Source organism: Nothobranchius furzeri, chromosome 4, assembly GCF_043380555.1.
Source record: "Nothobranchius furzeri strain GRZ-AD chromosome 4, NfurGRZ-RIMD1, whole genome shotgun sequence".
In the NCBI taxonomy this organism is placed as follows: Eukaryota; Metazoa; Chordata; class Actinopteri; order Cyprinodontiformes; family Nothobranchiidae; genus Nothobranchius; species Nothobranchius furzeri.
The window spans coordinates 82,386,661-82,399,547 of record NC_091744.1 but is presented as its reverse complement, the minus strand read 5'-3'; the positions used below and the strand labels follow the sequence as shown (position 1 = coordinate 82,399,547).

The 12,887-nt window shown below is 45.4% G+C and overlaps 1 protein-coding gene across 1 annotated transcript in view; it reads left to right on the top strand.

Annotated features, from left to right (window-relative positions):
• Positions 1-1,430: 1,430 nt before the first annotated feature.
• The window catches only part of has3 (hyaluronan synthase 3), a 12,142-nt gene continuing 685 nt past the window's right edge, over positions 1,431-12,887 (top strand). The window contains exons 1-5 of the mRNA XM_015965175.3: positions 1,431-1,560; positions 6,741-6,834; positions 6,904-7,454; positions 8,694-8,795; positions 10,258-12,887. The exon at positions 10,258-12,887 is cut by the window's right edge and continues 685 nt beyond it. Of these exons, the coding sequence (XP_015820661.1) occupies positions 6,741-6,834; positions 6,904-7,454; positions 8,694-8,795; positions 10,258-11,187 (1,677 nt within the window). The 5' untranslated portion in view covers positions 1,431-1,560 and the 3' untranslated portion in view covers positions 11,188-12,887. The remainder of the gene's footprint in view (positions 1,561-6,740; positions 6,835-6,903; positions 7,455-8,693; positions 8,796-10,257) is intronic.

Sequence of the window (12,887 nt, the reverse complement as noted above, 5' to 3'; positions counted from 1 at the left end):
CACACGTGCTGCTGCTGGTTTTAAAGGTTGAGAGAAAAATGGTGTTACCCGAACCCAAAATCAGGCGTTTGGCCCTTTTGGAGCACATTTTATCTCCCGTTTCTCTTAGAACCGCGCTCTGAACTCAGCCGGACAAAAACTACTGAAGAAATTCTGACAAATGTGATATTTGAATAAAAATTATTACATTTCATAATAATTTAAATCACAAAATATCTATAAATACATTTTTTATTGCTGATTTGTTTCTTGGTATCAAAATGAAAATGTTAAAGGAACCAGAAACATCCAAAAGTCTGCTTTTGCCCAAAATTGTAATAATAATAATATTATTATACATTGATTTTCTTACCATCTTGATGAAAATATATAAGTTTTTTTTTCCACAATATTTGTTTTTATTTCTGATTTGTAGGAAAATCTTTTTTTTAACTAGTTAACCCTTTGAGGTTCTAGTGGAGCATCGCTCACTTCCTGTTACTAACATATAACTAGTTTAATAAAATATTTGTTGGTGAATAATCTGATTATGTTGCATTAAAATCATTTTGCCTTAATGAAACACAGAAGAGGTGTGTGTGTGTGTGTGTGTGTGTGTGTGTGTGTGTATGTGTGTGTGTGTGTGTGTGTGTGTGTGTGTGTGTGTGTGTGTTACAGTGATCTGCACGCTTTCACCCTGAATGAGACGTAACTGAGACTCTTTGGTGTGATTGACCCTCAGTCGTTCTGCAGCTTGTCTAAGTCAGCAGCACAGAAGGGGGAGGAGGAGGGAGGAAGGGGTGAGTGTGTGGAGGAGAGAAGAGAGGTGGGGGGGGGGGTAAGATAAATAAGCTCATAAAGGATGCTTTGAGTCAGCCGGGAGGAGGAGAGGAGAGGGGCTCCAGTCAAACAGCCCCCCAGCTTGACGGAGGCTGCTGGCTGCACTGCAGCGCGACTGAGCAGGTTGGGAGTCATGAAGGAGGAGGGGCACTGGAGGAGGTGTGGAGGAGTCGAGACTCAGATGGGACGGAGTGACACAGGAGGAGAGGAGGATTCAGGTTCTGCTGCTGCAAACTGAGGATGCAGACATCTGATTCTGCAGCAGAGCTCTGAGGGCAAAGGAGCTGTGGAAACCTGGGGGACAAGGACAGAATCAGGTCTGGAGCGGGGGACAAGGACAGAACTAGGCCTGGGGGAGGGGGTCTGAGTCCCTCCATGGATGGTGGCTGAGATCAGGCAGCAGGATGGAGAACCCCGGAGGCAGAGACTGGACTAACTGCAGCCCCAAACCTGCAGCAGCATCAGCTGCTTGCTGAACATCCTCTGGAGGGGGCTTCATGCCCTGGGACAGTCCTGGGAGACACAAGGAGGAGGGGGAGGGCAGCTGTATTTTGGGATGAGGGAGCTCCTGAATTAAGCGAGCGAGCTGGAATAAAGATTTAGTGTGAGCTGGTGGAGGGAGGAGGCAGAACAAGGAGAGTGCTGTGCTGAGGAGAGGAGGGGGGGCTGGACGGGCAGACGGGTGGACGGACAGACGGGTGGACATCTGGGGGGAGACAGAGGGTCCACTGGATCAGGAAGGTAAGTGCTTTAACTTTAGGACCGAGCTGATTCCTCAGATGTTGAATGAATGAATGGATTCAGACTCCGTAACTCGCTAACCCGGCTGGATGGAAAGTTCAGGGAAATCCTGGAATTAAAAGTGACTGAGAGGGAAAACGGGCTCCGGTTAAGGAAGCAGGGCACAAATGACTTTACTGTGTGGATGAGAGAACCAGAACCAGAACCAGAACCGGGCTGAGGAAGGTCCAGCTCTGTTGGCTCATCCTGTTTCATGTTTTCTGTGGTTCTGGTTCTGACGTTTGGGTCCCCATGGCCTCACACACTGGACCTGCTGAGTTCTGCTCTGGTGGTCAGAACCAGAACCTGCTCGTACCAACACGGGACTAGAGTTGTCAGGAGGAAAAAGTAACCTGAAAGTCTCAGTGAAGTACTTATCAGTCATTTCTCTCTCTCTCTCTCTCTCTCTCTCTCTCTCTCTCTCTCTCTCTCTCTCTCTCTCTCTCTCTCTCTCTCTCTCTCTCTCACACACACACACACACACACACACACACACACACACACACACACACACACACACACACACACACAAAGTCTGCTGCTAACAATAGTTTGTCTGGCCCTAACAGGGTTTCATTTGAACTGATGTGGGTTTTTCTCACCCTGGGGGGTGCAGTGTGTGTGTGTGTGTGTGTGTGTGTGTGTGTGTGTGTGTGTGTGTTAGTTGGGGGGGTTAACTGACTCTTGACCGTTCAGGAACGAAACTCAGAATAAGATAATTATTTTATTCCCTGCAGACTTTTGGACAGATTCATTATATTTTCTGATCAATATCCTTCAAGTACAAAAACACGACTTTAGAGTTTCCAAACAAACAAAGAGCTGCTTTCAAACCAAGTCATTATTTTCTTCTTTCAAATATTGTAACTGAACTGTTTTCTGTTTTATTTTCTTAAATGCACAAACCCCGCATGCCCCCCTTCAGGTATTTATTATAGTTAATTTTCCAGTAGAATAAAACCGGTTTGGTCCAGTTCTGTTGGTTTTAGCCCAACGGTGGACATCGCTCCAGAGAGGAGACGTTTGCAGGTCACGACTCTAACAGGAAGCCCGATCAGATCTTTTCTCATTAACATTTCACCTGCTGGAGATAGCTCTATGAACAGCCTCAGTTTGGAGAACTGGGGATGAGTTCTGATCAAACAAGCTGGTGGATGATCCCAGATTTCTGTCAGATTTGGATCTTCTATTAGTCCATTCAAATCTCTTCCTTTATTTTATATGAAAAACTCCTAAATGATATGTTAATAAATAAATATGGAAGTGAAAAGTTTTAATCCGGTATCAGAATAAACTGCTGTGAATATTTTATTGTTAGCAGCAATTTGCTTTGTCGCTAGTTCATAACAACAACAGTAATGATATAAATCAACATTTTAAACTGAACTAATAATTGATTCATTGGGAATGTTACTATAGCAATTATAAAATAATCAGAATAATGTCATCATAAAACAAAGCTGAGTTCATTCTGATGGATAAAAAATACTTTTGTAAATCAAACATTAGATCATCTCAGATCTTCTGCTTCCTTAACAGGATCAGTGCGTTCCTCAGAAACCCGATGTATGGAATCCTCAGCATGAGTGCACCAATTTTATTTATTTATTATTTGTGTATCATTACTTCTAATAAAATATTAAGATTGTGTTCAAATTTAGCAGAAAAGTTCAATAAAAGAAATCATCCTGATTCAGCTTCTTACTTATTATAAATCATGATGACATGTATGAAGCCGTTCGACAATAAAACCTAAAAACTAACATCAGAATCCTTCTGAACTTTATAAAAGACGCTTTTTCTGAGATTATTTTACTTTCTTTATTATTTGTCGCCCTGATCAGTCCTCCCGTTGGTCCTGCAGAGACACCTCCTCCACCCGAGGAGGCAGGGATTAATCCAGTCCTCCTGCTCAATCTGAGCTCTAACCAGATTTCTTTTATAATTATGAATCTTTTTGAGTTTTATTTTCCTTTAAATCTTTGGTTTTCTGTGTCCAGAATCTCCAACGTGAATGTGTGACTTTTCTCTGCCTGGACAAATTTTTAATAAACGAATTATTTTTTTTACAAATTCAGAAATGTAAAGTTTTGTCTTTATGACCTGAAATATGACTCGGTTTGTTTTCTCATCAGTCAGAAGATCCACTTGTTTGTCCTGAACTTGGCTTTTGATTCTAAAGCTTCATGTTAGTTTATGGTTTTGTACTGGTTCGGTCTTTGTTTGGGAGTTTTATCCCTGCAGACAGACTTCCAGCTGTGCGGCAGCAGAGCCCACCTGCAGCTCCCGCCCCCTCTCATCCACCAGGTGTGACTTCCTGGTGTCGGATCCATCTGCTAATCTGCCAGCAGCTCTTTACATGTTATTGTTTCTGTTCTGGATCAAATATCCAGCTGAAGCGTTTTCTTTTTTTTTTTTCTTTTTTTTTCCATTTCTCCTCATCATTACCTTATTAATAAACTATTACTCTTCCTAGTTGAATGAAGAAGCTGAAATAATCCTTTAGAGACATTAATAATCGGGTAATTATACTTTTATTAGTCACTATCAGAACAATTAAATCATTATCAGCCATATTTTATGGCGTCAGGATTAAACAATAAAATTGGCACATCCTGCCTGCAGTGATTAGATTGTCCACCAGGGGGCAGAGTAAACATTACCACATGTAAACACATTTGTTTTTGAATGGCAGCTTTCTGATGCTTCTTTTGCATTACATTGAACCTTCTGGGCCACCGTACATTAAGATACAAATACTCAAAAAGACAAATATTTATTTTTTAAATGCATTTTTTGCAGTTTTGTATTAAATGTTCTTTTGATGGACGTCATTTCTCTCTAATCTCATCGTGAAAACTCCAAAAGGAGCCAGCTCCGACAGAGTCTGGAAGAAATCTGACTCTGATAAGAGTCCTCTAACGAGGACACGTCTGGACTACGGGGACTCAGGAGGAAACACGACTCCTGGATTTGTGTTTTTGCAGATTTCCAGTCTGCTGACGTTTTAATTACCAGCACATTTTACCAGATAAAAGACATTTGATCACCTTTAGAAGGAAAGAGACAAGGTCTCTGCTTTGATTGTCGTGGTGATGTTTATTCGTCTCAAAGTGAGTCCAGTGCCTCGAGTCTCCAGCTGTCTTCTGTGTTCTTGCTCCTGTTTTGAGAGGCAGGATCTTGTGCTGCCTGGTCTTGACCAGCAGTGACTGAACGTGATTTCTCTCACGCAGCTTCAATTCTGATGATGCACCAGATAAACTGGATCTTTATGCGAGGTAGAAATCTTCTGGTTGAGGATCTCCACCTCTCTTCTGGGCTCAAAAACATCCCAACAACCCCAGAACCAGCCGGTCCGAAGACGGCCCCTCAGTCACAAGTGCTCAGGTGTTAAAACAGGAAAAGAGTCCAAGTCTCCAGAGCTCAGAACTAAATCAGATGTTCTCCAGAATTCATGTTAAGTAGGTCAGGAAATTCCTAGTCAGATCTATGTAGCCCTATTTTTGGTAAAGTGATCCCAAACTGCACAAAAGTGCTCAGATTTCTTCTTTTCAGCTCTTTGATTCCACCGTCTTGGTTCTGCCCAGTGGGAAGAGCCAAAGGTTCCAGTCTCATAATCTGCTGAAATGAGTGCAGATCCTTTCGAGAAGCTGGTTCTCTGGTGATTCTGACCCTAAATGTCGGCGATGACACATAAAAATGATGTGTTCTGTTTCTGATCCAAACCCTTTTTGTTCTGACCTGAAATCTGACAGATTCACCTGAACGCACCACAGTGAAAGACTGACTCAGGGCCAGTTTGTAAATCAGCACAACCAATCAGAGAAGCTGATAAAGCTGAAGGAGACCAGAGGAAACCTGTCTGGACAGGTGGGGGCTCAGGTGGTGGTGGTGGTGGGGGGGGGGGTCTTTTCATGAATGAAGGAGAATTGTTCCTGTTTGGACCCCTTCTGGCTTCTGGCCAAGCCCCGCCTGGCCTTTAATTAGAGCTATTAACCCGGAGAGAGGACTGCAGCAGGAGTCAGAACTCATCGACCCAGTGGTGCTTTCTCTGCCGCTGCATCTCTGTGATGTCAGCGACTGATGCTGAGGTGTTCTCAGCCAATGGCCGTCTGTTTTTACAGAACCGACCAGGAAACGACGCTTGGGTCAGCAAACGCAGGAACAACAAGCTCTCTACTGTCCAGGAGCTCGTTTCTCTGTAACTCAGACCCAAAGAGCAAATAAAGGCTCATGTTGCTAACAGGTCTGCAGGAACCACGTAACGTAAAAACACACGAAATACTGGAGTCACAGACTTTTAGCATGGTTCTTCAGACTTTCTCAAGTGAGTTTTTGTATGAATGTTGTAAAAGAATCTCTCACCCCTAAGATTTCTCCCTGAACAGCCTCTGCTCAAAGAAATGGAGTTTTCAGCCATCAGGACTGATGAGCTAACAGCTAGTCCGATTTTAGCCTTTCGTTATGTCATTTGGTTCATGCAAGAGTAATTAGTAATTACATTAAATTCTGTGGTTATTTAGTAGTAATAATATTTGTTCTTTATTGTGCTTTAAGGCGATGGCTCAGGGGTTTTCCCTGCTGGGTTGCTGGTTCGAGCCCAGGCTTTGTTGGTGTCAGTTGTCGTGTCCTTGGGCAGGACACTTCACCCTATACCTGCTGGTGGTGTTCAGAAGGCCCGGTGGCTTTTTTCGGTGCGCCCGAGGACACACACCATCGGTGTGTGTGTGATTTTACTGTGAAGTGCTTAGGAGAGTTGGAAAGGCTCTAGAAATGTGCAAGATCATTATTAAACTGTTAATATTTACCTAAACATGCATGTTGCTTGCTTGTGGGAGGAAACCGAAGTACCCGGAGAAAAGCTGCATGCATGGAGAGAACATGCTAAAGCTCCTGGTGTGAGGCATCCGTGCCGTCATCTGCACCTCCGTGCAGCTCTGCAGCATCTAGAGGTCGAGTCGGGCTGGAATCTCTTCAAACTTCTGCACAAATATCTGTATAATGTACAAACTGACATTGGTGTGGAAATGTATGCAAATGTTTTTTTTTTTTGTCCACGAACGGACCTGCTCATATCCTACCTCCTCCTGTCTCCTGTCTCCTGTCTCCTGCTCCCTACCTCCTACCCCTGTCTCCTCCAGATGCCCTCTCGCTGCAGGAATGCGCTGAACATCGTGGTCACCACCCTTTTCGCTGCGGTGGTCCTCTTCACCATCCTTCTGGCCTACGTCACAGGTTCACTCACACAGTGAAGCATGTTCTTAAGGATAAAACATGTGATGCTCATCCTGTTTTTGTTTGAAGGGTACCAGTTCATCCACACCGAGCAGCATCACCTCTCCTTCGGCCTCTATGGTGCTTTCCTCTCCCTCCACCTCTTCCTGCAGAGCCTCTTCGCCTTCCTGGAGCACCGGCGGATGAGGAGCCCTTCCCGGCCTCAGCACCTCCGGCGCTCCGTGGCACTTTGCATCGCAGCGTATCAGGAGGACCCGGACTACCTGAGGAAGTGCCTGCGCAGCATCCGGCGGATCTCCTTTCCAGGCCTGAAGGTGGTGCTGGTGGTGGATGGAAACCGGCCCGAGGACCGATACATGATGGACATTTTCCAGGAGGTGATGGGAGGAGCCGAGCAGGCCGGGAGCATGGTGTGGAAGGGAAACTTTCACAGCGATGGGAGCAGAGGAGGAGGAGTCGCAGGTGGGAGGAGGAGCGCGGTGCACATGGAGGAGGTGTCCCGAGTGTCTCAGCTGGTGAAAGGCTGTCGTTACTCCTGCGTCATGCAGGAGTGGGGGGGGAAACGGGAGGTGATGTACACCGCCTTTAAAGCTCTGGGGGACAGCGTGGACTATGTCCAGGTGAGAAAATCACTTCCTGTTTCATCTCAGCAAAATTCTGCCTGGGTGAATCCACTCCCACAGACATTTCCAGGTCAGTTTGGCCAAAAAAGTCCTAAACATGAATTTGGTTCCCAGAAAGTAAAGTTCAGGTTTGGCGGAGCTCTGCTGGTTTAGCTGGGAAGGCTAACAGACACACATTCCTCTGAGTCCTATAAATAAATGTTTGAACTAATCTTCTGTGACATCATCCTGGCGGTTTGTCGTGTGTTTGCTTTGTAAACATTCAGCCTTCGCCGTGTCAGACTCGCCGGAGCCAAAGGGACCAAATTTAGACAAGAGGACTGAAAAAGAGACGGAATAAAAATGTCCCAGGAAATAATTCCGTCACGTCCGTCAGTGTTCTGATCAGAGGACTTTAGTCTGTTTAGTATCTGGAAAGTGAACAGAAAGCAGAAGATTCTGAGAAGGCAAGATGCTTCAGAGACATTTCTGAGTCACGACTCGGTTTCAGTTTTCAGCCTTCAACTGGCAGATCAGCCACTTCTGCAGCACATTAGAACAAAATCAGGTTTTTTGTTAATGTTGAAGTCTCAGGTGGAGATTTTTATGACCGTTTCCATCATGATGAAATGTTGCAGCTTGTAACAACACATTAGCACAAATAAAAACACCATTTCCGTTCTGAGCCCCGAATCAGGACAAGTGGACGAAGGTTTTGGTTCGCAAAGAGGTTTCATCTCTGATCCAAAACGTTTCTTCTCTTCTGAAGCTTAAATCTAAAGTTTGAACTAATTTTAACATCTTAAAAAGTTAAAAAGCTTCTTTTACATAATCACTAAGAATTATCTTGAGTTGGACAAAGCCAGTGGGGTCAAAAATATCTGATTTAATTCAGAAATAATAATTTCAGATTTGTTTTCAGCTGTTTGTTTACAAACTGATCTATAGCATCACATTTATGCAGCTGGCTTTCAGTGAGGAAACAGGAACAGTCCGGTGGGCTGGTGTTGATGGGCCATGCTGCTTCAGGTCAAAGGTCATGTCCACAGCTGACTCGGTGCTGTGAAGCTTCGGTGACCCAGCTGGGTTCTCCGTCAGCAGCTTCTCATTTCTCTGCAGGATTTTACCATAAATACCAGTCAGCATACTGAGCTCTGTGTGTGTGTGTGTGTGTGTGTGTGTGTGTGTGTGTGTGTGTGTGTGTGTGTGTGTGTGCGTGCGTGCGTGCGTGCGTGTGTGTGATGCCTCCCTTCCCAGGTATGTGACTCCGACACCGTGCTCGACCCAGCTTGCACCATTGAGATGCTGAAAGTCCTTGAAGAGGATCCGATGGTGGGCGGGGTCGGTGGAGACGTTCAGGTAAAACTCAGCCTCAGGTGAAGCTGCAGGACTCGTTCTGTCTGTAACTGGTGCCGAATGAGTCGATCAGGATTCTTCCTGCAGAAGTCAGAGCGATCTGAGTCTAGAGAAGCAGGAGGAGTCATGACTCGGGAGCAAAGCTGCTATTTTAACCTGGCAACACTTTTTAATCAACAATCTTTCCACTGAAAACCTCCAGGCTTGCGAATCAGACCTTCAGTTTTACTCAACTCCTCTAAAACTACATTTAAATAGTTTAACCCTTTAAACAGCAGGTCAGCCACTTGGTTGAGTGTATTTAGCTCCATAGTATAATGCACAGAAAATAATGTATTCAACTGAAAATTTCTAACATTCAGGGGTGTTTGAATAAGAAGCATAATACCTTACTTTTGTTGTTATTACAGTAATAATATTATTATTAATAAAAATAATGATCAGCTGCTCATGCTTCCATAACCACATGTCTTAAGTAAAGTAGAATAGAGACCAGTTCTGAGTTTATTGATGTGCTAACGGCTAGTCTGAGCAAAGTGGATTTTTTTACAAAACACTAGTCTATGACTAAGAGACTAGTAGTCTTAAACATTTCATGCGAACATTTTACTAACCTTTAGTCTGCAGTAAATATTACTTTTAATGTGGAATCTGATGACTATTTACAAGCTTAAGCAGCAGCTTAGAGCACTTCCCATGCATCCTTGGGCACTTCCTGTGCATCCTGGGGCACTTCCTGTGCAGCCTGGAGCACTTCCTGTGCATCCTGGAGCACTTCCTGTGTAGCCTTGAACACTTCCTGTGCAGGCTGGAGCACTTCCTGTGCATCCTGGAGCACTTCCTGTGTAGCCTTGAACACTTCCTGTGCAGCCTGGAGCACTTCCTGTGCATCCTTGGACACTTCCTGTGCATCCTAGGGCACTTCTTGTGCATCCTTGAGCACTTCCTGTGTAGCCTTGAACACTTCCTGTGCATCCTGGGGCACTTCCTGTGCATCCTTGAGCACTTCATGTGTAGCCTTGAACACTTCCTGTGCATCCTGGAGCACTTCCCGTGCATCCTTGAACACTTCCTGTGCATCCTTGAGCACTTCCTGTGCATCCTGGAGACCTTCCTGTGTAGCCTTGAACACTTCCTGTGCATCCTGGGGCACTTCCTGTGCATCCTTGAGCACTTCCTGTGCATCCTGGGGCACTTCCTGTGCATCCTTGGGCACTTCCTGTGCATCCTAGGGCACTTCCTGTGCATCCTGGGGCACTTCCTGTGCATCCTGGAACACTTCCTGTGTAGCCTTGAACACTTCCTGTGCAGCCTGGAGCACTTCCTTAAGGAACATCATACATTTTCTGTTAAATGTCAGATTATCTGACTAACTCTAAACAAAAAGGAATGAATCATTAGACCACACAGGAAGCATGAATAACAAGAAACGGGATAATCTTTGTGTGTTTGTGCTGTCCTCCAGATCCTCAACAAGTATGACTCGTGGATCTCCTTCCTGAGCAGCGTGCGTTACTGGATGGCCTTCAACATCGAGCGTGCTTGCCAGTCGTACTTCGGCTGCGTCCAGTGCATCAGCGGCCCGTTGGGGATGTACAGGAACTCCCTGCTGCAGCGGTTCCTGGAGCCCTGGTATCATCAGACCTTCCTGGGCTCCAAGTGCAGCTTTGGTGATGACCGCCACCTGACCAACCGGGTGCTCAGCTTTGGCTACAAGACTAAGTACACGGCGCGGTCACAGTGCCAGACAGAGACGCCCACGCAGTACCTGCGCTGGCTCAACCAGCAGACTCGATGGAGCAAGTCGTACTTCCGTGAGTGGCTCTACAACGCCCTGTGGTTCCACAAGCACAGTCTCTGGATGACCTATGAGTCTGTGGTCACTGGCTTCTTCCCCTTCTTTCTGGTTGCTACAGTCATCCACCTGTTCTACCGCGGGCGGCTGTGGAACATCCTGCTCTTCCTACTGACAGTCCAGCTGGTCGGGATGGTTAAGGCCACCTACGCCTGCTTCCTACGTGGAAGCCTAGTGATGATCTTCATGTCGCTCTACTCTCTGCTCTACATGTCCAGCCTCCTCCCTGCCAAAATGTTTGCCTTGCTCACCATCAACAAGGCTGGGTGGGGGACGTCGGGCCGTCGGAGGATTGTTGTCAACCTCATTGGCGCTGTGCCGGTCACAGTGTGGGCTCTGGTGCTGCTCGGAGGCGTGGCGTATACGGTCTACTGTGAAACCCAGGAGCCCTTGAGTGAAACCGAGAAGGCCCTGCTGATAGCAGGGACGATACTCTACGGCTGCTACTGGCTCATCCTGCTGGTGCTCTACCTGGCTATTGTAGCCAAGAGGTGCAACAAGAGGGAGGAGCAGTATCACCTGCCTTACGCAGAGGCGTGACCCCGAACCCCCACAGGGACATCCAGCCTGCGTTCCACTAGAGCTGGGATCTTTACTGGTGCTACACCCAATCCGGTCTGAGGGTGTCTGGATCCTAGCGGCTCATTGGTTCTTCCCGCCCAACCCGGAAGACTGGATTCAGGTTGTGGCTCAGAGGTGGTTTCTGGACATGAGTTCGCTGTAGAGCTGAATCTAAAAAGAAATAAACCAGATCGCTTCTGCTCCCGTTTCAGACGGGAGGAGAAAGGTCTTTCAGTGGTGAAAACAACAAGCAACTGGTCTCAGATCCATGCAGGTTCATCTCCAGAACGTGGAGAAGAGGGGAAACAGGCTCATCAGAAGCAGCAAGCCCACGGTGCTTCATGGTGGAGCAGAGCAGCAATGATCTGGCATCACGGCGCCACCGACTGCCCACCGTCACACGAGTCTTTAAACGAGTGTTTCCAGATTAAATCCTGGTGAAAATGGAGGAAACGAATCAAAACGAATCAAAGGCTGGAGGATCTCTGCTCCTCAGATCAGGACTGAAAAGTTTTCAAAATAAAATAATTATGTCCAGCTGCCTTCATTAAGACCTGCCGACCCCCACCCCCCACACCAATGACCAACAACCTTCACCAGCAGCAAACAGAAACAATCACTTCATCTGCTGCCGGGAGCTCGCAGATTAGTGCTGAAATTAGACAACGGACATTTCTCAAACAGAAGTAGCTTGACTAGAAATCTTCAGGTGAAGAGGGAAACATTTGCACTCGAGGGATTCATGGACGTGAATATCTGAGTGTAAATAAAAAATGCTGCTGTCAGTTAGAAAAACATGCTTTTAATTTGAAGTAATCCCACGCGAAAACCTTAATCCAGTCCTCGTCTCTTTATGTTTTCCATCCAAGCCGCCCGACTTTACTTTTGGTAATTGTTCTGATCAACAGTTCTCCAGAAGTTACCAACGTTTCCTCGGCGTTCGGAGTCGTCAACAACAGTGTTTCCTAACCCTTCTGTCAAACTGTTTTCTTTGATGCTTTCACTAACCGACCTGATGCTAAACCCACTAAAAATGCTAAATGTTAAAACTATCTAATCAAACCTTTTTGAAAAGACGACCGTGGCTGCTTCAGAGGGAAGACGAAACGGTTTTATTGTAAGATTTCACACATCCAGAAGAAAGATTCAGAAGATTTACGAGACGGATGGATCCAAACGGACCTGGAACATCAAACAGATCTGACAAGAACGGTCTCAGAAGGTCTCCTATGGGGTGCTGAATATAAAAGAATACACATTCAGCTCCTCGTAGCAGCAAAAACGGGAGTGAAGCGGCATTTTCAAACCACATTCATTTAGAAAACTGCAATAGTATCTATTTTTTTAACTAATTTAATTTACCTTGACAATTTTTACAAGAAAACTTCTTTTTAAATGCTAAAATATAAATATATGTTACAGTTTTAAAATAAATGTTTAGCTAGCATTTGAATTCAGACTGCTGTAAGATGTAAGACTGTGTGAATCTGTTAATCTTAATCTTTTATCAGTTTGCATTCTTCCTGAAATAATAATCTGTGAAGTAACGCACACACAAAAATACCTTAGGATCTCCCGTCCTGCTTTTATTTTGATAGGCAGCTTTATTTGAATTTCATACACAGAGGCAATTCAATGTTCTTCCCTTTAGCAAGAATAGCGTGAACATTAAAATCAAC